Raw genomic sequence first — 24650 nt, forward strand, 5'->3', positions numbered from 1 at the left:
CTGATATTTTAAGAAGGGTCTATTTTACACAGGAATCATGTGACCAGTGTTGTGTATGCACTGCAAATTTCTCTTATTATAACCTGGTTATAATTTTGAAAACACTTGTAGCTGTTTTGACTAAAAGTAACCCCAGCATAAAGCTCTCTGTCCCTCGGCAGTAATTCTGCACACACTGATGCCAGCCAAGTGGTACACAGGTAAAAATGTCTGCAGTGAAACTCAGGTGAATCGTGGCGCGTTGCACTCAGTGATGACAACAGGGATGTAATCATCGTTGTCACTGCAGGCCATGAGGGAATTAATTGTGGAGAAGAGCTCTGCTTCAGCCTAATATTTTTCCAGCTTCTGTTGATTATTATGCCCATTTGCTCATTATTGTGTCACAGAAAAAGTGCCAAATATTTAATGTAGCCATTTTAAAAAGTATGTTTCAGATCCATTCTGTATCCCAGCAGCTGCAGATGGTGAAATTAAAGATGTACCTTTGCTTTCAGGAGGATGAAGACAGTGACAAATGAAACATATGTAGCAGCAGTACATACAGTGGAGTCCAATCTGAGTCTGGGCTCACTATGCTGTCATCTGATGAAATACAAAATGACAAAGTAAAGAAATGATTCCATGCAAGGCAACAAAATATACAATTTATATAGTGAACTGGTAAAAAAATGACCACAAAGTTGGTTTGTGAAAATCTGCCTGACTGGAGATCCACTCTGTGCATATTTCATAATTTCATCAACAATTTAACTAAAAGGTTTGCACTGTTTACAAATGAGGCCGAAGTTATGTCTTCTTCTGCTGCTGTAAACTAACATGTCACGATGATAAAATTATTACACAACAGATTCAATTATTCAGGAGAAAATTACATTTAGATATGGAAAACAAAGAGAAGCTGTAATAATAAACCGTCGGTTTGTTGCTAAAGTGACTCATTCTACAGGTTGATTTAAGCTAAATAGTGTCTTTGTGCTTCAGTTCAGTTACCTTACATTACAACACGTTTTCTCTATAAATGAGTATAAATGTTTGAGATTAGTTGGACATCTGCATCTTCACATATTAAACTTTCTATCATCTGAATTCTGTTTTTTATTTCAATGGCCAGAATATCTCAAAATATTGTAGACATGAACTCAACAGACTCGGTCCAAGCAGCTTTTAGACCATAATGTTTTAAAATGCATTTAATATTTAGAAATTGTTGTCTTGATTTAGCAGACTAAGCGATTTGCTTTTCTCCGTGGCCCGGTCCTAAAACCTACAGTGATTTTTAAACACATTTTCAAGCAGAAATGAAGTCAGCAAATACTGTCATTATATTCATCATTGTGAATGACTTTTTTCTCTCTTCTCCACAGGCTCCAATCAGCCGCCACGCTTCCTGAACTACTTTTTTTCAACTTACCTCCTCATCTATGAAGACATGCCTATTGGTGAGTTTGTCAAGTGTCAACATGTTGCATTAGATGTGTGAATGGAGTCTTTAGAAGAGCTCTTCACTTCTTTGTAAACCTAAATGCTGCTCAAAACTCCTGCTGACAGATGCTGTGGCAAAACACTCAGAGGCTTTATGTATTATGTGCATTCTTTTCCAATGATACGGCAATCTAGAGTTTGAACTTCTGATAAACATCACAGACCTCTTGGACTAGATGTGATATACATTCAAATTTCTTTAGCTGCCTTCTTTTAATAAGAAAGTTCTTTAGACAAGAACTTTCTTATGTGGATCTTTTTTTTTTTTAAATCAGACAAGCTTGTGTTCAGTTCCTGTTGGAGCAGTTATTCTCATATTTATAATGCTTGGTTGGTTGCAGTGATTGACTGGGCAATTTTAAGATGTCTGGCTTTTCATCCTCTCTTAGTGTGTTATTGGCTTAGAATTAAAACCCCTTCTATAGGATTGATTTTTCTTGAGGTTTACCTTTTTTCATCACATGATCTTTACTCTTCTCCACTCTGTCAACACTCCAAGTGTGAGTCTTGATCGTTTTCTTCCTCGGTTGTTTTCTGTGAGAGGGAACATGTCTCATATTTCCTGTCTCTTTCCCAGTTTTGTTCTCTATATTATTATTCATGTGTATTTTGTCCCTTGACAAGAAAAATGTGTGATATCCAAAAATCTAGTATGGCTTGAATTTTCATTGGCTCATGGAGGTCTGGCTATTGTTAAAGGTGGGATCTTCAGCTGGTTAAGGTTTGGGGAGCAGATATGTTAGCAGATATGTGTTCTGCTGTGCAAACAGTCCGCTCACTGCTGAGGGTTTATCTACTGAGTGTGCTGCAGTAAAACGGCCATTTTTACATTTCTGCAGTAGTTTGGACCAAAAGGTCCAGTGGGAGATCAACAAGAAAAAAAACCCTGTGCTAAATTGGAGGATCTGACCAGATTCTCATTTCCCATGAAGACCCTCACTGGTGCTGTTTGCACCCTAATGACCCCAAAACGACATCTGCAAGAAAAGACAGTAAAAAAATAAAATAAAATAACTTTTTACAAAAACATTTCCCAATCTTGGCTGTTTGGGACATGAGACACTGTAAAGATTAATCTGGACAGTCCTGATGGCCTCCAACATTAAGCTGACTGTTATATTTTATGTCAGTTTTAATATTCTTATTTTTATGCTTCTGTTTTTGTGAAGCATTTTGTGATTCTAATGTCTGTGATATTTAAATACATTTGACTGACTTTTACTTTCTTACTGATAAAGAAATCCTTTGGAGATACTCTCTCTTATTTTGACAGTTTTAGCTCTTTTTAGGAGACTTTGATCTACAGTTTTAAACTTTCAACCAGCTTACTTTATTTATAGTTTTTCAATAAAGTGCCTATTTTTTCTTCTTTTTGCATTATAAGGCCTGACTTATAACCTGCTTAAAACTGGGAAAATAATTTGGAAAACCTTTTTAGAGCTAATCAGCGAATACTTGAGGAAGTGATTACATTATGAATTTTTTATTTATTTATATTTTGCAGTCTAGCCTCATTTGTATCTGTTGTATTGGTTGTAAAGAAAAAGTTGGTGTAAATTCAGTGTGAAAAGTCCGCTGGTCACCTGATTAGTTTAATCTGAAGGTTTTACACTGTAGCATCCAACTATCACTCTGCCAGCAGTAAATCATTAACATTATGAGCTCAAGGATCTTTGCTCTAACTTAATGCTAAGTTGTTTTTTTAAAGTGTAAGACCATTCTAGATGCAGAGTTTTGTTCATAAAGTGAGCTTGTGCGCTAACCAAAAAGGGACATGGATGTGTTTCCCCAACCAATATGCTTGGATTGTCCTCTGCCCATGAGTTACTGCTCTCCTGTGAGGCAGCTGGGCCTCGGTCCAGTCCCGCCCTCCACCAGCCCATTGAGCTGTCAGTCATGTCCTTGGCCTGCTCAGTAATGGCTTCCCCCAGTGATGTGACTGTGAGGCTGGATAGAGTGATCAGGCAGTGACAATTTGTCAAGATTATTGTTTATTAGCTCAGCAGATGTCCTCATCGAGGTGGTCCTTCAGTTCAAACACACCCACACACACACACACACCCACACCCACACCCACACCCACACCCACACACACACACACACACACACACACACACACACACACACACACACACCCACACACACACACACACACACACACACACACACACACACCCACACACACACACACACACACACACACACACACACACACACACACACACCCACACACACACACACACACACACACACACACACACACCCACACCCACACACACCCACACCCGCACACACACACACACACACACACACACACACACACACACACACACACACACACACACACACACACACACACACACACACACACACACACACACACACACACACACACACACACAATCATGAGTAAATGTTTCCATAATCTTTGGTGCTGGATGACAGTCATGTTTTTTATTTTTATTTTGAATTACATATTATCCTGTAAATTTGCCCAAACAAGTATACATTCTTACTGTTTTTTCATTAAGAACGTAAAATAACAGATAAATCTTATAATCAACAGAGAGAACTGTGATGAAGAGTTGTATTGTCTGGTAACAAAGTGATAAGTTATTATCTGATAAGAAGGATGAACTCATGGGCATCTAAAATCAAAAGGTATGAGGCAGCACTTACGCTAAATGACTAATAATTATTGAGTAGTGAATAAAAACTGTTCTAAAAGTTGATGTTTATTTAGTTTCTAGAGTTGTCTGTGGGTTTGCACAGGGGCCCCTGCCCAGAGGTCAAGGCTTTTTGTGGGGCCATGGCATGGAAAAGTTTGGGAACTCCTGCTTTAACCAAACTGCTCAACCCGAACGCATCGCTCAGGTTTCCGTAACATTAAGTTACCGTGGGTCTAATTTGGTGACGTCCTGGCGGAGATCGAGCAGCATCTGGTCCATGTGAGCAGTTTGTGACGTGACACCAGCAGCGGACTGACTTCAGCACAAAGGAAACATTGATACTGTAGGACAGAGACGAGGAAAACACTCCTCCAGTCAAACTGATCTCACACACATTTCACACTCTGGTAGCGCTTTTCCACCCTGCTTAGAGAGCATATCAGAAGGCTCAGTGCGTGACCTCTTTAGCAGCAGACTCAGCACTACGTAGAGTGAAGGCAAAGATCTAAACACGCCTGTTTGATGTAATTTCAGAAGCAGCAGGATCACAAAGGAAACTGTGTGGAAAAATGTTGTAGAAATGTAAAACATAATTGACAGAAAACCCTGGCTGGGTGTGAATTCACACTGCTGACATGCACTGAATAATGCATCTTCCATCCCAGTTCAGTCCTGCCTGTATTGTCAGCAGGAAAAAGAAAACATTCTCACTTTAATGCATGGATGACACATGACCAAGGAGATGGAAGTTGTGTATGTGTTGTAACATGTCTGAGATTCCTAGATTCAGATTGTGTGTGTGTGTGCGTGTGTGTGTGTGTGTGTGTGTGCGTGTGTGTGTGTGTGTGTGTGTGTGTGTGTGTGTGTGTGTATTGTGTGAGGGAAATGAAATGTGTAATTACACAGAGACAACACTTTGATTAAGCGCTCTCATCTTCTAATCCACTTTGCCCTGATTCGGCAGATTAAGCCCTCTGCTGAGTAATTAACTTATGGAAATACAATATTTGTTGGAAATAAGAAACTTCCACAGCCTGCTGGAGTGTTTGCTAAGGTTGTGTCGTCTGTGCAGACTTAACGTATTACTGTCTTGGAATAAATTATTGCATCTGCTCCAAATCAATTGTTTTCACTGAGAGTGAGAAACCTCAGAGAAGTTAAAGTACAGAAGAGGTGAAACTTGTGGCAAATTTGATTCCTTTAATGATGCTCACGGATTTTGAACAGTTGTTGTGTTTATTGCAGTGAATCGATTAGCTGCTGGTGGTACTTCCATATTTCTTTTACCTTCCCCAGCCTGACGTAAACTATGTTTCCTGCATGGGTTTTGCTCAAGCATCAGTTTCATTTTTAGCAGGCTGTAAACTTTGAATGCAGCATCATGTTCTGGTTTGTTAATCTAAATAGGCTCCACAGATAAAAAATAGCTTAAGTCTATATTTGACTAAAAATAATTTAAAAAAGAGGTTGATGCCAAACAAAGCAACACATTAGTAATGAGTTGTCATCGCAGCATATTCATTGTGCGTGTGTGTGTGTGTGTGTGTGTGTGTGTGTGTGTGTGTGTGTGTGGGGGGGTGTGTGGGTGTGTGTGTGGTGTGTGTGTGTGTGTGTGTGTGTGTGCGTGTGTTTGGTTTCAGGTTTGTATTCCTGAAACCTGGATATTTTTCCATACTCCTGGAACTTGCTGCTATATCAGCCTCTGTTAAAACCTCTAATGCCATCATTGCCACTGGGACAGCTTTGGATTTTTCAGACCACTTCTGCTCAGTTTGTTCCCGTACTTCTTGTTCTTCTCATGCTTCTTTTTCGCTGTTCAATTTTCTTTGTTGTTTTGTCAGGATGAGATAAAAGAACTGATTCTCTTTCACTACTCTAACTCTAAAAGTAAGAATCCAAGTCTGGAGCTTCAGCGTAATTGACCAGGGATTTGTTAATCCTTAAAATAATTACATTTGGTTTTGACCTGTAAGGGAGACTGCTAATTAGGCAGCTGTCCGAGTGAGAATGCACAGAAAGCGTTGTGCTAACAGACGTAGCCTGAGCTAACAGACGTAGCCTGAGCTAACAGACGTAGCCTGAGCTAACAGACGTAGCCTGAGCTAACAATGGAATATACATGCTGCAAGACATCAAAACTATCCCCGGTTCCTCCATGTCTTTCATGATGTGACTCTTGTACTAAAAAGAACTGATAGATACTTTCAGCCCAGGGACAATTGCCCCAAACTTCTTCTTCCACAACTAGTTTGATAATCCCAAATTACCTGCCTTAAAGTCTTTATAAAAGATTTCTACAGAAGAAGGCATCACACATCAGACTGGAAGACAAATATCTCAGTAATTTCTGGGATACCTGGGAATCAAACACAGCATCTGTAGCATTTCCATTTTGCTGGGGGTGAAAACGAGACGTTCTGTGAGAATGAAACAAAACAATATCCTTCATTGCTCCAGGAATGATTGACCCAAAAGTTTCTTTTGTCTGCTAAATCTCTAATTATTAATTGTCTGACTGCTGTTTTACAGTCCATGCTATAGATATACTTATTGTATAAACATTCTTCTGAAATTTGCACTTGATTGTATTTAATTTTTCTGTCTTTATTTTTTGTTTCCTTAAAACTGGAAAATATCATCTCAAAGCAAAGTATACATCTTAAGATGACATTTGAACATGAAATGTCTCATCTTTTTAAAGTGCTGCACAGACACCCTAACATTGTCCCAACGTGCAAATATCCTGACACATGCAGCAAAAGTCTCCTAGTCAAACCAGTAGCCTCTGGGTTGAATCCCACTAACAGGATTTAGTTTTAAAACCCACTCTTTTTCCTACGGTGGGCGGGTATCTGTGCTGCTTCTCTCTATACTTCAGAATTAGTTCCTCTGTTTCCTGAAAATGTAGTTTAGATGTGTGAGCAGAATAACATTTTGTAAAAGCGATGGCTTAAACAGCCAGGCTTTCTGTTGGTGTCTTAACATTCATTACGTATCATTGCCTGAGTTGGTGCTTCTTTAAAACGACAAAAAACACATATTAATTAATAATTACTATTCAATTAATTCAAGAGAAATACAAAACTTAGTCAAATCAAAAGATTTATGATTGTATTTTGTTTGTACGTTAATATTTGCACATCTCTTATGCTGAACTCGTAAAACTTTCAGATGCAACTTCTAATCTGAAAAACTATATTTAGATATTTTTCAGAAATATTGTGTTAATTTCATCTGTCAGATTGGCCTAGTCAAAGACCTATATCCAATTGAGAATCTGTGGCAAGATTTGAAAAGCAATGTTTCCAGACAAACTCCATCCAATCAGACTGAGTCAGAGCTGTTTAGTTTTGTAAAGCTTGTGCATCTACGTCAGCTGGAAACAGTAATATAACTCGACTAATATATATATTTTACTGAAGTAAATGTAAAAACTACCCTATTTTTCAGCATAACTTGGTCTTTATGACAATCCTGGAGACAGCTTTGTCCTCTTCTGTCCTAGAAACACTTCAAGAAGCTGAAATGTGACAGAGTTCGTTTTGCTCCAGAGCCTCCAGCTTGTCAGAGACCCGTTGGCTGAATTTACAATAAATTATTTGTAACAGAACGAAGCAAAATATTTTCAGAGACAAACACAACAAACCTAGAGCTTTTATTTCATCTGATTGTAAGAAGAAACTGAATTATAAAACTGTTTATTTTGTTGCAGTTTGTTTTTTTGTTAGATCTGTTGGATCTTGATGAGTCTATTTAACTGAATATAGCCCAATATCTTTTTTTTTCTCATAATAGCAGGCTGAGATAAAAGCCTACTATTATAACGTTGTGTGATATCAAAATTTACTTTAATTTATCTGTAGAAACTCGATGACCATTATTATCTGGGAGGGGTTTGATTATCTGACCAGATAACACTTTGAGTTGGACTTCAAACACAAGCATAGAGGACCTTATAAATCTATCTGGTCCTTATCAAAGTTTCAATATATAAATCTAACCTTGGGTTTAGAGAAACACACAATGCATCCCAGGTGTCATTATTTAATAAGGTACAGTAAAGCCAGAATAGAAACGAAGAACTGCTTGTTTTGAGAACTTGGCTGATTCGATCAGCCAAGTTCTGATCAAATCAACTTCATTCTCAAAGTGACAAAAACAGGATCTTTGGTGGATTTGTGATATATCATATCCAGATGTTAGTGTGCATTCACACCAGCTCTGCCTAGTCCACATTAGTTCTTTCTTCCTGGAGAATCTGATTGGTTGGGGAGATGTGGATGCAGAATCACACTCTGATGTGGACCAAAAGTCAAAAAGTCTTGGTCTCGGTTTGGTTGAAGTGAACTCTGGCGCAGTTTGAATGATAGGTGAATATCTAGCCGATCCAAAAGGTTTTCTAGGTAAATACAACAAACACTTGTGTGAAGCTTTGGCAGGACATAATGCTTGTCTTTTTTTTTTTGTGCTTTTTTTTTTTTTACTAATGATATAAGAGAAATCCTACAACCACTGAAATCTGATGCTTTCCCATTGTTGCTTATATTTCACAAAGAGGGAAGTTGTGTTCAGAGTCTTCTTCAGAAGTTTTTGAGTTGTTTCCTTCAGCAGTTGTTGGTTTGAAACTAAATCCTGCAGCAGGTGACTTGTTGATCTTTGCTGAAGAATCATCAAATCTTTGCTGAGTGTACAGAAATGTGATAGTAACACCAGCTTCCCTCTGTTTTTATGGTGAGTTTATAACTCTTGTTTTTATTGGCTTCGTTGCAAAAATCAAAACTTCCCCCATTTAGACTGAAAACTCGTCACTTCAGCTTGTGAGCTGATCCAATTTATCCACCACTCCATAAATGAGCCCACATTCAGTTTCCACTTGTGTTCCATATTAATGAAGTGCTGCAGCTTAACTTTTCCACTTCTTCTATCACATTATTTTAGTCTCCCAATTTGGAGAGTTTGCTTACTTATGCATATGAGTGTGCATGTGTGTTTGTGTACACATGCCTGCATTACCGGGTTCTCCAGCACGGAGCAGAGCGCTGCTGGTGGCAGATCAGCTTCGTGCAGCTGCTTATCGGGCCCAGGTGGGTCACGGCTGATACCTGCCTGAGCCACATAGAGCAGCTAACCTGGAAATTGATGTTTCACATCAGCGACCACCTCTCTTTGCTCGAATGCAGAGAGGCAGCGGAAATGAGAAGGGGAATTTAAACGTGAATGTGTGTGGGAGCATTTCTGTGTGTTTGCTCGTGTTTGTTTTTTCTTCTTTTGTGGCTTTAAAAACTGAGGGACTATCAAAATGTAAAATGTTAAAATAAAACTCCTGATTTTTCAACCTGTGAGTTTTTGTAAATGTTTTAGTATTTGGAATAAAGGACATTAAAAGCACATGGATACAGTTCTGAGTGGCTCTACTGTTTTTTTATGTAATTTAAGTTTGGGACATAAAGCAATCTGTTATTTCACCTCACTGAGATGTATTATAAGAACATATCAGTGAAAAGTTGTTCTATTTCAGTAATTTTTAAACTTGAGAGAGCTAAGAGGAAAATGTCCAGCCATTATTCTTCACTCTGAGCTAAAGATAACTTGGGTTGTACAACAGGCCAATCATCCACAGCACCTGTTGATAATCCAGCCTCAACATGGCTACAACAGACAAGGGGAAGGTTTTTGGTTTAGTCATTCTGGTCTTAAATCCAAAGATGATCTTGAGTCATGGTCTGAAATAAGCTAATTCTTCCTGTTTCACTCCCACCTTTAACCTAAACCTGTCACAGCAATGTGTTTTAATCCCAGAGAGCCTTTAAGGCTCAGATGTTACATGACTAAGAAAATGAGTGAAGGAAGAAAAACACTGAACTGTTTACCAGAAGCTCACAGTTCAGAAACATCAGACTTCATCTTGTGATTGTTCATTTGACTTTTCTTTGCTTCGCTCTAATATGATCTGCTGTATAAACTCAACCTGCAGTCTCTGTTTTTGCAGAATAAAATTGCATTAGTTGCTTGCAGAGTAACATCGGTGCTGATGTGAATGTAAAGGTTATCTTGTCTTTGTCCTTGTCTTGAATGATGACATTTGTTCCCATAAAGGCCAAAGTTTCACCTCCAGAGAGGTAGAACCAACAAGTGGGTTAATCGCTTCCTGTCGGCTCATTCACAGGCTGATTTCAGCCTGAAAGCCTTTTTATTCTTTATTCTTTTGTTGGTTTGGTACAGATGTTGCAAAAATTTATTTTAAATGTTTTCAGCTTATGGATGCCACAAGTATAATAATTAATAGACTTTTTTTTTTCTTTTTCTTGCTCACTTTACTTGTATTTCTTTCAGAAAAAAAATTGTATATGTCCAGCTGTTTGGTCCTGATAGTTCGATTTAGACTTTCAGACCCTCAAATGAACTGATTTAGACGTTCAGAATGCAACCAGTCTTGTGGAAGTGAGTCAGCAGTGAAAATTAACTTTATCCATCCAGTTGGTGATACATTGTTACTTAGCCATGATAGATGCAAACATACAGCAGAGTAACAATTAAATGGCGAAGTCTGGTCCAAATGAAGCAAATGACAGAATCACCTCTTTACTATGCAGTCAAGAACTCCAGAGTCCTGCTAATGACCTCATTATCTGACTCAGGTGTGTTGGAATAAAGACACATCTAAAAGGAGCAGAACATTCGCCCTGAAGGCCTGGATTTGACCTCAGTTCAATTAAAATATGTGTCTGAAACCCAAACGGAGGAAACCTGCGATAAATTTGTTTCATGCTCAATTCAAATTCAGCTCTTCTATCAAGTGTTGGAATCTGGCAGGTCAGAATCCAACAACAAAATTCTGATGGATGGATTTCTAATCAAGTCTGAGAGAAAAAAAAGAGGAAATGGAACATTTTACATTATAAGACTTAATGATCCAGAAAAGATTAAACTCACAAAATTTTGAGCCATTAAATCCAGATCAGCACAAAACAAATAACATGAAAGCTCATTAAAAAGGCAGCTTCACTTTTTGTGTAAACATTTTTGCTCTCATTGAGAAAAAGAACAGAAAAAAAACTGAAAGCAGGTCAGAGACAGACGTCTCCAAAACTGATCAGCTGCAGCAGCTGCCATTTCACGTCTCATCTCTGTTTTTATGATTCACTTCAACTCTGTGTCCTTTTTCCCAGATTGACCGGAGAGGTCAATTGCCAATTTGCCAGTGTCAATGTCTTTTTCAGGAAACAATATTAATTTTGCGTAATTAGAACCTGAAGCTAATGAGCGCCACAGATAATGAGTTAATTTATTATCCATAAAAGAAGTGCGGTGTGTTATGGGTTTGACAAAACGCTCAGATCGCTGCCACTGCACATCAAATTCAGTCTGTGCTTTAGTAAAAATTAGGGACACACAAGAGATTTATGCACACACCATCAGCTTTAACACACTCAACTTCTCTTTGTCTCAGTCACAGACGCAGTGCAGAAACACACAGTTGCCTGAATATCTTTGGGGGGACATTCCAGTGGCAGAATGTCCCCTCTGGCTCATTGCCCTGACCTTTACCATTACAACTGAAGAGCTAAAATAAACCTTTTCCCAAACATAATTCAGACCTCTAATCTGAAACTTAAACCGTATGATCCACTCCCTAGTTTTTGAAGATGATGGCGTGAGAACTCACACCATCATCAGATGATGGCGTGAGAACTCACACCATCATCATGATGTTTCATCTGTTAAAACCAGGAGACAAAAGAGTTCAACACTCTTTTGGTAACAGTTCAAAGAGGATCCACAGTTTTGAGGATGGGATGATCTGAACCAAACACAACACACTGCCTGGCCGAAAAGGTCACATTATATTATTCCACTTGACCACCGTTATCTTTTCACTGTGTTTCTATAAACTTCTGCAAAGTCACAAGATTTATGTCCATTTTGTGTCACATTCATTTTTACCAAGATTTATGGGTAATGCGTCAGACAGTTCTTATTCCAACTTAGTTTCTGCATCTTTTTAGACGTTTTGCTGCCAGTGGTCTGCAATGATCTTCTGAAACAGACCAACATGGCTTCCATGACTTTCCACATGGTTGTTTAAGGAATGAGAAGCTACTCATTGCATCAGCTGCTGTTAAATAGCTTTTCATCTAAAAGATAATCTGGAAAATTCTCATCTGTTCTTAACCACTGTATTGTCTCTGTTCAACCCTATGATACAATTAAAATCTTATGACTTTATCAAGGAGTCACATAATACTACCTTGCTGTCTTAATCTGTGTTTTTATATAAAATGTTTAATTGAGAGTGTCCTGCAGGTTTCAGTCCTTTTAATTATCTAAAATCCGTTCAGTAGGTAAGGATCTCTCATGTCTGCGCTGCAGGTCTTGCTAATCAACTTAGATGCATTTTCAGATGAGCTTTTCTGCTCATCTTTGCAATCAAACTACAGTGTAATCTCTAACTGTCTTTCTGGACTTTTTGAAAGTTTTTTTTAACAGTTTTTTTTATTAAAAGATTTGAATTAAAATTGAATTTTAAAGGGAGAACGATAAGAAAACTAAGGGTGCTGAAATGATAAGGAGAGGAAGAAAAATGGAGGAACAGTGAGCCGTCACAAAATGTAGATGCAAAAGCCATGCACATGGAAAGAGTGGAATAAAGGCTGGGCTAAAGAGGGAGATGGATGTAAGAGATACTTTGCAGCAGATGGACATAAGTGAGAAAGAGATTCTGGAAAGATGGAGACGCACAACTATCCCTGCCCATATAAAGTCCAGCTGGCCTTGGCCTGTTTGTGCAGTTAGTCAGCTGCAATGAGCTGAGATGGACCCAATCATGCAGGATCAGACATGCTGGTGCGCTGTCTGGACAACAGTATTACTTTACAACTGTTGTACCATATGGATCAGCAAGAAAAACACTATTATGATGGAGAGCAACAATCTAGTGTGGCACAGTGGAGATGTGTTGGTTTTTATGAGTGAAAGGTTAACCTCTGTGACCGCAGAGAGTCGGATGAAAACACAGAACAAAATTATCTTTGTTTTGTCCTGAAGGAGTTTTTTCTGTTGTGAATTGTGTGTTCAGTGAGCAGGAGTGGTGGTAAATATATCAATAAGAAATACATTAAAAAATTATCAAATGTCTTTTAAAAATTCTGAAACTCAATTGTCAGGAGATCAACACATTTCTCCTACTTTAACTTTTTTTTTTTTTTTTTTACCAGCGTTTTACCAAGAAGTAGCTTTTATAATAAACTCAGCAGACACTCAGTTCCACCAGATGTTTGCTAATTGCTGCTGGCTAGTCTGAAGGAGCTGAGTGGGTGGGGGGAGTGCTGGGTGACGACTGCTCTGTGAGGAGGGATCCAGGAAGTTTGAAAACTTCCTCACAGCTCCTCCTAGCTGTGAGGAGGAGGAGCTGCAGCTATAAGGCGGTGGTTGGTCCCACCAAATGTTGCCATGATGATTAAAAGACTTCTCAGACATGCCTTCAATATGACCTTTTTTCACACCTGCATATGGTAACCAGTGTTGATACTGCAGAAACAAACTTTTCTTTCTGCCCTGTTGATTCTCCCCATCGCTGCTTTTCTTACAAATCAGATTTTATAAAATGTAAACTGTTTTGTTTTTTGCCTTTATGTTTCTAAACTAACCCAGCGTGAGAAACAAAAATAGCTGCTGGCCTGCTCAAAGTTTCCAGATCCTGACTCTTGACCTTTGGTCCTGCCACTCTGCAGTGTCCACATCTACATCTGCAGGCTGGCAGGGACTGCAGCAGACCCATAATTCAGTAACACAGGGGCCAATTGATAAACATGTAAACAGAGAGAAAGGGGATGAAGGTCAAGAGGGAGAGGCTTTTGTTTTAATGTGATTCTATCTGTGTGTGTGTAGCTTCACAATAATGGTGGCATGTTCCATTACCTGCCTGTGATTTAGCTGATTCTCAGATAATAGTCAGGCCTGGTGAGGTCAGCAGAGGGCAGGTTGTGTAAGAGAGGTTCAGACCGAAAACAGAGCCGCTAACGGCAAAATGGAAACCGAATTAAAAACCAAAGTGAGCAGCAGGACCAGATGAAAGAAGCAACATGTGAAGATGGAAGGAGCAGAAAAGATTTGGGCAGGTGTCAGAAAGTGTCATTGTTGACAGATATTTGTGAAAGCAGGCAGCTTCGGTACAGTTGTGAGCGGATGTGTGTGTTTGCGGCACAGTTGTGACGGCGACAGGCCGGGTTGGCTCTGCCGTCAATCCAGAAACCTCAGAAGAACTCAGCGAGCTGTCCGCTTGCTTCAGAGCAGCCTGCGTCCCTCTGTCTGGCCTCCACCACCAAGACAAACCGTCACAAAAACATGACAAAATGCAAGAGGGAGAGAGAGAGAGGTGGGGAAGTTTGAGACGGTGATGGGATGTCGTGGAATAAGGGGAGAGCAAAAAGCTTTCCTGTGTGTTTGCAGGCAGGACTGAGCTGCATGAGAATCTGCAGTGACAGGTCTGCTTCTTCTCACCAATGCGGGGGACGACTGTCTGCTAATGTCCTTCACTGTCCTTCATCTTTCACAATGTGATTTGTTAGTCACAGCCTTGTCACTCAGTGTTTTCATCATATCACCTCTTGGATGTCTGAAAAGCCCGTCCTGGGTTGCATGTCCCACGCCTCGCTCTCATTCCACACGTTTCTGAATCAGCCTTATTAGAACGAGGTGATAAATGATTCACATCTTCAAAGTACTGTCAACATTGAAAGCTGTTGAGGAGATGAGAAGTCTTTTGTTTTGCTTTCGCTTTTTTTGTTTTTACTAATATATTTCGCAAGAAATGTTTTATGACAACCAGACGAGTAAAACTGAAAAGGTTTCTTAAAAAGCCTTCGACATCGGAGGTCGCCCTCTTCTGCCTCTCAACTCACTGTGGAAAATCTCAGCACCTGTTTTTCAGTTTATTGAAGTTTATTAACTGAAATGCAACTTAAGGCATTTCAGTCATGCTGAGGTCAAAACTAGACTTTGTGTTTGCAACCCATGAACTTGTTGCTTTTCTGATCTTCTCATATTTGCTTCTGTTTGACATCATGGGATAAAACAGGCCTCAACTTTGTCCCCACAATTCTTTCATTAATTTATGGTCAATTTATGAATTGTTTGTGTTGTTGTTATGCTATGTTTGATTTTTACCAAGCATGGTTCTGTTTATTATGACTAAACATCTGCTCTTTGGTCATCATAGTTTAAGGAATTTAGTGGTCTGTTTCCAGGATCTTTCTCCTGGCAACTGTTCTACATAAACCATACTTCACACATCTTTAAACAGATGTTACTGTTTCCTGACTTGCCATGTTGTTTATGTTAAACAGATTTTACATATGCAAACAAATACATTCGTTTTTGATTCAAGCCTCCAGCATCCTGGGGTAAGTGACGCATCTGGAAAGCAGTTTGATAGGAAGTTATGTTTATATTGGGTCATTGCTGCATGTTTGAGTTGGTTTGGATTTTAAATTGATAGGATCAGAGTCTCTGGAAACAGGATCAGTAGAAGACTAAATGTCTAGTTCCACTGGTTTAATAAAAATATGTTTCATTAAGATATTTGTCCACATTTACACATCTAAGTAATGTTTCCTTTCTGTGCCAGTGTGTCATTGTGGTGAAAAGCATATCTTTCCACATGTCATTAGTAACTCACTGGTATAGAAAACCTGCAGTGAAAACCTGGAGATGGTAAAAATGGTGATGAAAATGTGATGTTCTCCACACATCAGTGTGTTTACAGTCACTTGTGCTCCATGTCGAGTGGACAGTCCTCCAACATCACAGAAGAGCTTGACTGTGTGTTTCTCAAGGTGTGTATTTCACTCTAGAAGGGCTAAAGGAAAAGCAGAGGGTGTTCTCCACCCATCCGTGACAGATTTAGTCATAAATCTATTGGATTAATACACGGCCTCCCAAGGACTCTCACTGTGTGCATTGTTGAAACACTGGAGTCACTAGAAGCCACACCTAAGGCACTATTTGTCTCTCTTTCTCTCTGCCATCGCAGTAATTGATGTCGCAAACACAGGGATGTTTACACACCTACACACACCCGCACCATAGGAAGAGCATGAATCTAAAATCAATTAATGAATGAAAGATTAGAAGCAAATGTACTTTTGTAATTGCCTTGTTAAAATTTGCCTGCAATTACTTGTTTTAAATTTAGCAGTTTAGTTTTTTAGTTCATATCTAGAAGTATTAATTCTTAACGACACAAAAAGCAACTGAAATGATGATTTCATTTAAAAGCTATAAAAACCAGTGATTGCCCCTTAAACCTAATAACTGCTGGTGTTGTGGTGGATGGATTTGGAGCTTGACTGACTGTATGAAGGCAGTACCACAGAACTTCAACTGCTTTTGAGTCCAGACCTTTGCCAGGCCACTCTAAATCCTCCATTTGGTTCTTTCTTGTCAGCCAATCGTAGGTAGACTTGCTGGGTCGTCCACATTTAATATCAATCTATTTAACTTATATAACTTATTATGAATCTGTGGGCTTACATTTTGAAATCTTTTGGCCTCTCTATCGGTTCTGAGAGATTTCTTGACTCGACATGGTGGACAGACATGAGAAAACTTAACTTTGTTTTATTTGTGACATTTTAATTGTGAGAAAAAAAGGCATAAATAGAAGAAATCGGTGAAGGAACAGACACTTATTCATATCATGTAAAACATGTTATTGCACTATTTTGTTTTTGTTGCATGTAATATAAACCTACAGACATAATCAACCTGACACTTTTTTAAACTTATTTCTTTATAACCCTACAGTACCTGAGTATTGTAGTCTAATATTTATTTTTCAGCTAAGAGATTCACCCGCAATGAAAACTTGAAGAGCTCTTTCTGTATGGAAATGGATGTTCAAACTCTTTCCAGCCACTGGGCCATTATCATTCCAGATATTATTTCCGCGTCTAAGTGGTTTCCCAAAGGCAACCTAAATTTTTAGACAATAAGAGCGCTCACAGCACCGCAGGTCGAGGAAGTAGTGATGAGTTGATTTTAGCTCATTTCCATCTTATTTCTGAAGGAGTAGAAAAAAGATAAATTTATTGTGCATTTTACTGGTGGGGAAAGCAGGAGATAATGCACATGCCCCTACAGAGGGTCTTAAAAGGATGAGCCTGAAAGAATGACTTAAATCCCCTGATGAAATCTGACTCCTCAATTACTTGTAAAGTGCTGCACAGGAGCTGGGTTGACTTAAGGGTCAGACATTGGTGTGAATGATGAACATTTCAGCTCAGAGGTGAACTCTGCTTGATCAATACTAATATGCAGGTCAGTGAAGAACATTTGTGTAAAGTTCACACCAAAACATTCCCTTGTCTTGACTGCATCGTCTATTATAACAGATGATACAGTGTCTATTATAATGAATATTCCTAACCCTCAAGTTCATGACACAATAATTGAAAAGTGAAGTTATTTAGTCTAAAACCAAAGGAAAAGTTTACAAAAGATAACATTTTGTGGTTTTAGTATTGGATAACTATATGGTTATTGTGTGTTTTAATGTTTTTTAATTGATGAAAGTGTGCAGTGCATTCGCCATATTCATGAGGGTCATTGAATTTAACCTGCAAATACCTAAAGACTGCAAATACTTGAAACTCTTACAACTGCCAGTTTTAATTATTTAAATACCAAATATACATTAATATGCATTAATTCAGACATTAGGAACCATTTTAATACCCCAGAAGCTAATTTAATACCTTCTGTATCTCCATTCTTCAGGGTTCAGCCAATCAGCGCCGGGATTGGCTGCTTTCTTAATGCCAGACAGAACGTTCTCATATATGAGAGAACATGGTGAGAAACTTCATTTATCACCAAACAATTAGAGTTTAAATTATATTTATCAAACAGAAATTGGTGTTTGATCAAATCATCCTTCATTAACTGCCCTGTTGGAGCCCCACAATCTGACAAGCCTGTTTCATAAAAAACGACTTCATGTTAATGTTCCAATGTACGCAGATAACATAGTGATTTTTACACAATGAAAAATGTCAGAGTATTTTATTCTCACATTAATCATGTATATCATTAGAATAATTTGATGCTATATTGAATATCAATATTGATGTTTTTTCAGAACAAGGGCCTGAAAATGTAAAATTTGTTATTTTTTTATTTATTTGTTATTTGTATATTTTTTTTAATCAAATTTTCCAGAAAGAACCCAATTCTAGTTTAGTTCTAGCTTAGCTGCAGTTAGAAGGTCCTCAATGACGGATCCTTTGATGCATCACAGGCTAATTTTTTCCGTTGATCTGTATATTGACAACTGCTGCATGGTTAAAATGCAGCGAACCAAATGAGCTCATCCTGCAACGCAGCTGAAGAGTGCGTTTGCTTATGTGAATTTTTTAAGAGTGATTGATGTGAGGCAGTGTTGCTCCATATAGGCCTTGTTGATGTGTTTGAAGGCTCTTTTGTCAGCAGATAGACAGTGCAGTAACTTGAGTGGCACCACACTGACTCATCAGCCTGCTGATTGCATGACTTCAGCCCCAAGTCTGACTGAGTGAGAGACGATCCATCAAGAATTTAAACAGACCGAGTTCGGATCACCATGCTCTCCAGCCGGTCCTGTGCTCTCAGTGAGACTTAACACCGATCTGAGGTGGCTTCATCTTTTCTTCTGTTTGTCCCTGCTGTGGTAGACAGCTGAACACTGCCCATATACCCATTAAGCCTTTTGTGGCCCATAAAATTCATCGCCATAATTCAGAGCATGGCTGAAATTGCAGAGCTGACAGCGCCTGTCCCAGTGAATCAGAACTCAGATGAACGAGAGGTCTGGAGATGTCACCAACATAATAAACGGGCGTTTGGCCCAAAGCCGCTTTTGTTTGAGAGGCCTGCGGCTGCGGGGCAGGGCAAAGGCTAGTCCCCGTCTAACACATGCAACTGCTATTGATCCAGCAGGGATCGATGTCCTCTGGCGGCTGATTTAGTTCCCCTCCACTACCTGCTCCGTCTCTCCTGTAAGAAGCACTAAGTACGAATTTCATGTTTGATAACATGCTGTCTGCATGTTAGCAAATCTTTCATCTCTTTTTTCTGTCTTTTGCTCTGCACTTTTCAGTTTTTCAGCTGTTTTATATTTTAAGTCTTTTTTTTATCCTTATGAAAAATGAATTATACATTTTGAGTGGAACTAATAGTAATGAAATTAATGTTGTTTTTAGTATTAACCAAATTTATTTCATATTTCCTTTCTTCTTTTGGGAGATTCCCTTTGACTCTGAACCGGTTTTTTGTTCTCATTTTTACACCTACCCTATTGTTAGATACATTTCTTCAACATTGAAATATTACGAAAAACACATTTGCTACCAATTCATACATTAGTTAGGCAGACTTGCACAAAATGCCATAAACACCACTGAGATTTTTAATTGATAAGCCAACAAAAAAATATAAAATATTGCTGATTGCCAAAGTGTTTCATAATAATAAATCTTAAAAGTGAGGCATGCATTTGTATTTGTAGCTCTCCTGAGTCAACACAGCATTCTTGTTGACAGTTCTGTACTTTTGGAAAGTACTGCGCAAATAAATACCATTCTTTGAAGATTCTAAACTTTGAATAAGAAATGTCAGATTGCTTGTGACCTGTACAGGGTAAATGAAAGAAAAGAAGAATAAACTGTCCACAAAAAGCTGCAAAGAGAAGAAGTTGAGTTTCCCCAGATGCTTTATGTGCTTGCTGCTTCGCCGTGGCTCTAAAGAGGAAGTGAGACTGCAGAGGAAGCCGCGGGTTTGCAAGACAATAGGAGAGAGAGGGAAGTTGAATGATGGTTCTTGCAGTCCATTGCTCCTGTCATGGAGGAAGTGTTGCAGAGTGGAGGGGTTGGGGCAGCCATTAATGTTCACTGTATCATTCATAACAGTAGTACCGGCATCACTTCCTGCTAAATACCATCATTTATCAGAGAAAAGGGCTTAGTGTCTCAGTGTTACAGATAAGCTTTAGAGGAATATCAGCTGTATACACACATGGTAACTATGACAATATCTGTGAGGGACTTCCTGTCTTGCTCAAATGAAAACATGCAGCTCTTCTTTTTACATGTTTGGTTTTATCTTTGGAGCTTTTTCCACATAAATGCTTCCCTGCTGGTCAGAGCTGACTGGGAGAAATCAGCCCATTTCCCTTCTTCGTAACAGAAATCTGTTTTCTGACTGCAACGTCTCTCACAATGAGATCAGAAAGACAAGATGGGTTTCTAGACACTCATCCTGGAGAAAATTCACAAAATAATACAATTTTGTACATTTTGCAATCAATAATCTGTGTTTGCTTTTTCCATTTACCCACGCACTGTAATCCCAAACAGATTGCTCTTAATGCAAACATATGTCATCGTGTCCATCAAATCTGTTTTCAGGCTCAAATATTTCCTCTCTTTAGCCAAAATCACAGCCGGGGAAGAAGTGAAAAAATATTCCCAATAAATCAGTATGTGATGTGAATATTTTCAGTTCTCTTCTGGCTGCACACCTTTATCCCTCCTCTGCCAGATATGTTATATAATTATATTACTGCGTATTAAATTGTGATAATCTCATCTGCATAAAAATAATCAGTTAACAGAGAGTTGTTTCTCTCCACCATTACCACATGCTTTCCAAGAAGCATGTGGTAATTTCCTGGGTTGCTGAAATATCTATTTGCCAACTGGCATTTTAAGATGAATCAATCAAAGTCAAGATTGGATTAGATTGTATGTAATTGAATCAGAATCTGTCCAGATGATTGGAAACTTCTCAGTTGTATCATTGTTGTTCCCTCGAGTCACCATTTTTAATCTTTCACTGAAGTGCTTGTCTACTCACAAGAAGCAGATAGTTATTTTATAGTTGAGAAACCCAAAGGAAGGAGAGAAAAAAAACATTATTGATGACTATGAAGTAAAATGCTTAATTTGCAACGTCTTCAACCAAATTATAACTCATACTGAAAGCTGCTGAATTTGCATAAATCTCATTAGACTGCAATGAAAGGGGTTCATAAATCGTTATATTAATTAGTCATTTTTTGCCACCCTTTCATAGGAAAATGGAGTGTATTAATAAAACGAGAGGGGAGGGTGATTGTGAAGCCTAATTGGTTGCTGTGTTAAGAGGTTTGGTGCTCGACTGACAGGTTTGATTTAGTCTGGCTTCACTTCTTTTGTCTGACTAAGTACCTTCAGAGCGGAGTGGGGGCGAGTGAAGGTGTGAACAAAAGTACAAGCATTCACACGATGAATTTACAATCTGTATATTTAAGAAGATCTACCAGGCAAAGACTGACTGAATCAAAATGCAGATGTTTACTGTTCAATGTCAGCATTCCTCAGAGATTTGCTTTCATATTTACTTTGATTAAACCGTTTTTCTCTGTTGTGTCTTTGGGCAAAATGCTTCTCCCACCTGCTTTGCAGAAAATTCAGAAGGAGTCATTGAATTTTGACAAATCAAATGGACTCTCCTGAAAAATATGAAATATCTTTGTCACTGCAAAGATCCTCAGCAGAGTGAGATGTGTGACTATGTAAGAGTTTTGTAGCTTGCAGAATTAGAGAGGACTGATAATGAAACGTGTCTTCATTTCAGAAAAACTTTATTTTCATCACTATTTCCTGTGGACATGTGAGCTACTTTAAGTTTCTTTTTGACAAAACCATTTTATAAAATAATTTTATACCACTGGGAATTAGCATTCCCAGGCTAACAGTTAGCTGCTACTCGGCTTGCATGACACCAAGTGTTTTTTTATTATTATTATCTTAGTCATGATTTCCACTTTCAGTGAGAAAAACAATTTAAAAACTTGAGTTTCTTAGAACTTTTTCTTTTCATGCTTCTTATTTCATGTTTTTTTTTTGTCATTATTGCATGTATGGGAAATGTCAACAAGACAAATGGAAACATTCTTCACCCTGTACGACCTCTGACCCTTGCCCCTCTCCTGCAGGTTCTTCGGTTGCCCAGCTGAAAGCGACGGATCCGGAGGGGGAGCCGCTCATATACGGCGTTTCAGGAGAAGAAGCCATGAAGTATTTTTCTGTGAATAAGGAAACAGGCGTGGTTTGGCTTCGACAGCAGCTCGACCGTGAGGTAAAGCATGCAAACATAGATCTGCGTTCTGCACGATCCTGAGTTCTGCACCTGGGAATAAAGAGGAAGATTTAGAAGAGATGAGATGGAGAGTAAATTTTCCAGTGACAACAGAGAGCAGCACAGCAGAGTTATTTTCTGAAACATGATTTTTGTTGCTTTTTTGTTTGACTGCTCTGCTCTCTTCATGTATGTCACGTCTCCATGGAAATGTGATGCTGATGTCTCTGTTTCTGCACCAGACCAAGTCAGAGATGCAGGTCGAGTTCTACGTGAGCGACCTTCAGGAGGTACAATTTAGGTCTGATCTGAGATTTTCATGTCACATGCTGACATCATGAATATAGCCTGACCACAAGTTGCCTCCATTTCTCTCTCATTTCTCTCATCTGTCTCACTTAACAAAATTTATGTGCAAAAATCAACTGACTTTCAGCCCACGCTCCCCCTGATCATTTATAATTCCCTCTGCACCATTTTTTTGCTGTTAATCTGAGTCCAGCCGTTTTGATGCATATATGATCTCCTCCCTCAGGTGGTGAAAGATACAGTAAACATCCAGATTGGAGACGTGAATGATAATGCACCAAACTTCCATGGGCAGCCGTACACAGTTCGTATCCCTGAGGTAAGAAACTCTTAAATTAATTGAATATGGAGAAATGAACAACAATCTGAGCCCATGTCTCATTTATTTTATCTGTGGTTATTCAAAGTTCTTGCAGAAAATGTAAGTGCAATATTTTAAATAAGGCAGATTAATGTAAAATGTCCCATTCATTCTTTTCCATATTTGTCACATTGTAGAGTTAGTTGGGAACATGGGAGACATTTTGTTCTTTTGGGTTCCCGGGTAAAATTACTGCTTTCCCTTTCAATACTTCTGCATTTCCTCACAATGTTGTGCTACTCAGTTCATGCAGCTTCTTGAAGCATTTCTCCTACAATGTATGGTTTTTGTAAAGGTTTTTGTTGTTAATTTCACATTTGTGAAATATCTGAAGTGTTACGTCTTTTTCTTGTGAATGTATCACAAACTTATGTGCAAAATGCAAAAGCAAAACACGTCAATCAAAGGCTTTCCATCCCTTTCTGTCTTCACTAAGACATAAACAGAAACTTACCACATGAAAATAACTTAAGAAGTTATAATATCTGCATCAGTTTTAATTGCGTCTTTTCCATGTTGGTAGTGTAAATAGTTCATTCTTATCTCCAACTCACACAAACAAACATGAACATCAGTTAATAGATCGACTTCCAAACAGTTTCTGCACCAAAGCGTAAACAATGAAGAAACATGTTTTCACTGAGGAGCTTTAAAGTGCAGATGTAACACAAAGTAACGCAATGATTTCAAAAGCTCCTGGTGAAACCGAGGAGCAGTTTCTGCTGCAGATGTTTCCTCATGTTTAGACAGTCAGCATAACCTCCTTTAAATAAAGGGAAAAGCTTCCCTGCAGCAGATACCTTAATCTGCACTATAGTAGCACTTCCTCCAACTTCTCTGTCCTCTTTCCTCCTGCCACCTTCCCCCTCCTCCTCTTTCTTTCTCCATCTTTGCGTCTCCTCTCTGCTTTCTCCTCCATCTAATCCTTGATATGAAGTAATTGCCAGAGTGAAGTGAAGGACTTCAAATAGGGGCTTGAATCTACACACAAAACACACCCACATCTTGTTGTGCTTCCACTACACATTTACCTCTCTCTGAGTCCTCACCAAATCTTCAAAGCCACTGACGTTTCCTCTCCCTGATCTATAAAGTCAGACAAATAAATGGGAGAAATAAGGAGCATTTAGACGAGGCTGTTTAGATCACCCACAGCTGAACTGATTTTCTCAGGCCAGTCATTTTTTGAGACCTAATGATGTTAAATCAGAGTGTTTGACTCACCTGCAGTCATTAATCTAGACCAGGAGGGCCACTCATCCCACCTTTAATTAAAACTAGACATGCACCACTTTTTATTTGAGGTCTGAGGTGTAGGTTTCAAATTTAGCCAACTCTTTTTTTCTTTCTGCAGGCTGTACAATTACAAATCTATTCTTCTTAACTTTGTTTTAATTCAACAGCTAAATATTGCAAATATTGACTAAAATGAAAACAATGTGAGTGAACACCCAGTACTCACATAATGCTTCAGTATGTAGAGTGGAAACTCACCACAGAAGCTAACATCCATGTTGATTGTTATTTCCACTCTAGAGGTTACAGCCAATTAGCATCAAGGAAAATAAATGGTGCTGCTGGATTGGCTGCTGTCCAAACAACAACCAATCGTGTGTCGAGTAGCAATGCCTCTTGATATTTCAGTTTCTCAATCTGCATTTTCTTTAAAATAT

The 24650-nt window shown here is 38.7% G+C and overlaps 1 protein-coding gene across 1 annotated transcript in view; it reads left to right on the top strand.

The window, feature by feature from the left end:
• The window catches only part of LOC129352604 (cadherin-23-like), a 125542-nt gene that overhangs the window by 12525 nt on the left and 88367 nt on the right, over positions 1 to 24650 (top strand). The window contains exons 3-6 of the mRNA XM_055021671.1: positions 1368 to 1442; positions 22165 to 22307; positions 22550 to 22597; positions 22843 to 22935. Of these exons, the coding sequence (XP_054877646.1) occupies positions 1368 to 1442; positions 22165 to 22307; positions 22550 to 22597; positions 22843 to 22935 (359 nt within the window). The remainder of the gene's footprint in view (positions 1 to 1367; positions 1443 to 22164; positions 22308 to 22549; positions 22598 to 22842; positions 22936 to 24650) is intronic.

Source organism: Poeciliopsis prolifica, unplaced genomic scaffold, assembly GCF_027474105.1.
Source record: "Poeciliopsis prolifica strain line A6 unplaced genomic scaffold, Auburn_PproV2 SCAFFOLD078, whole genome shotgun sequence".
NCBI lineage: Eukaryota > Metazoa > Chordata > Actinopteri > Cyprinodontiformes > Poeciliidae > Poeciliopsis > Poeciliopsis prolifica.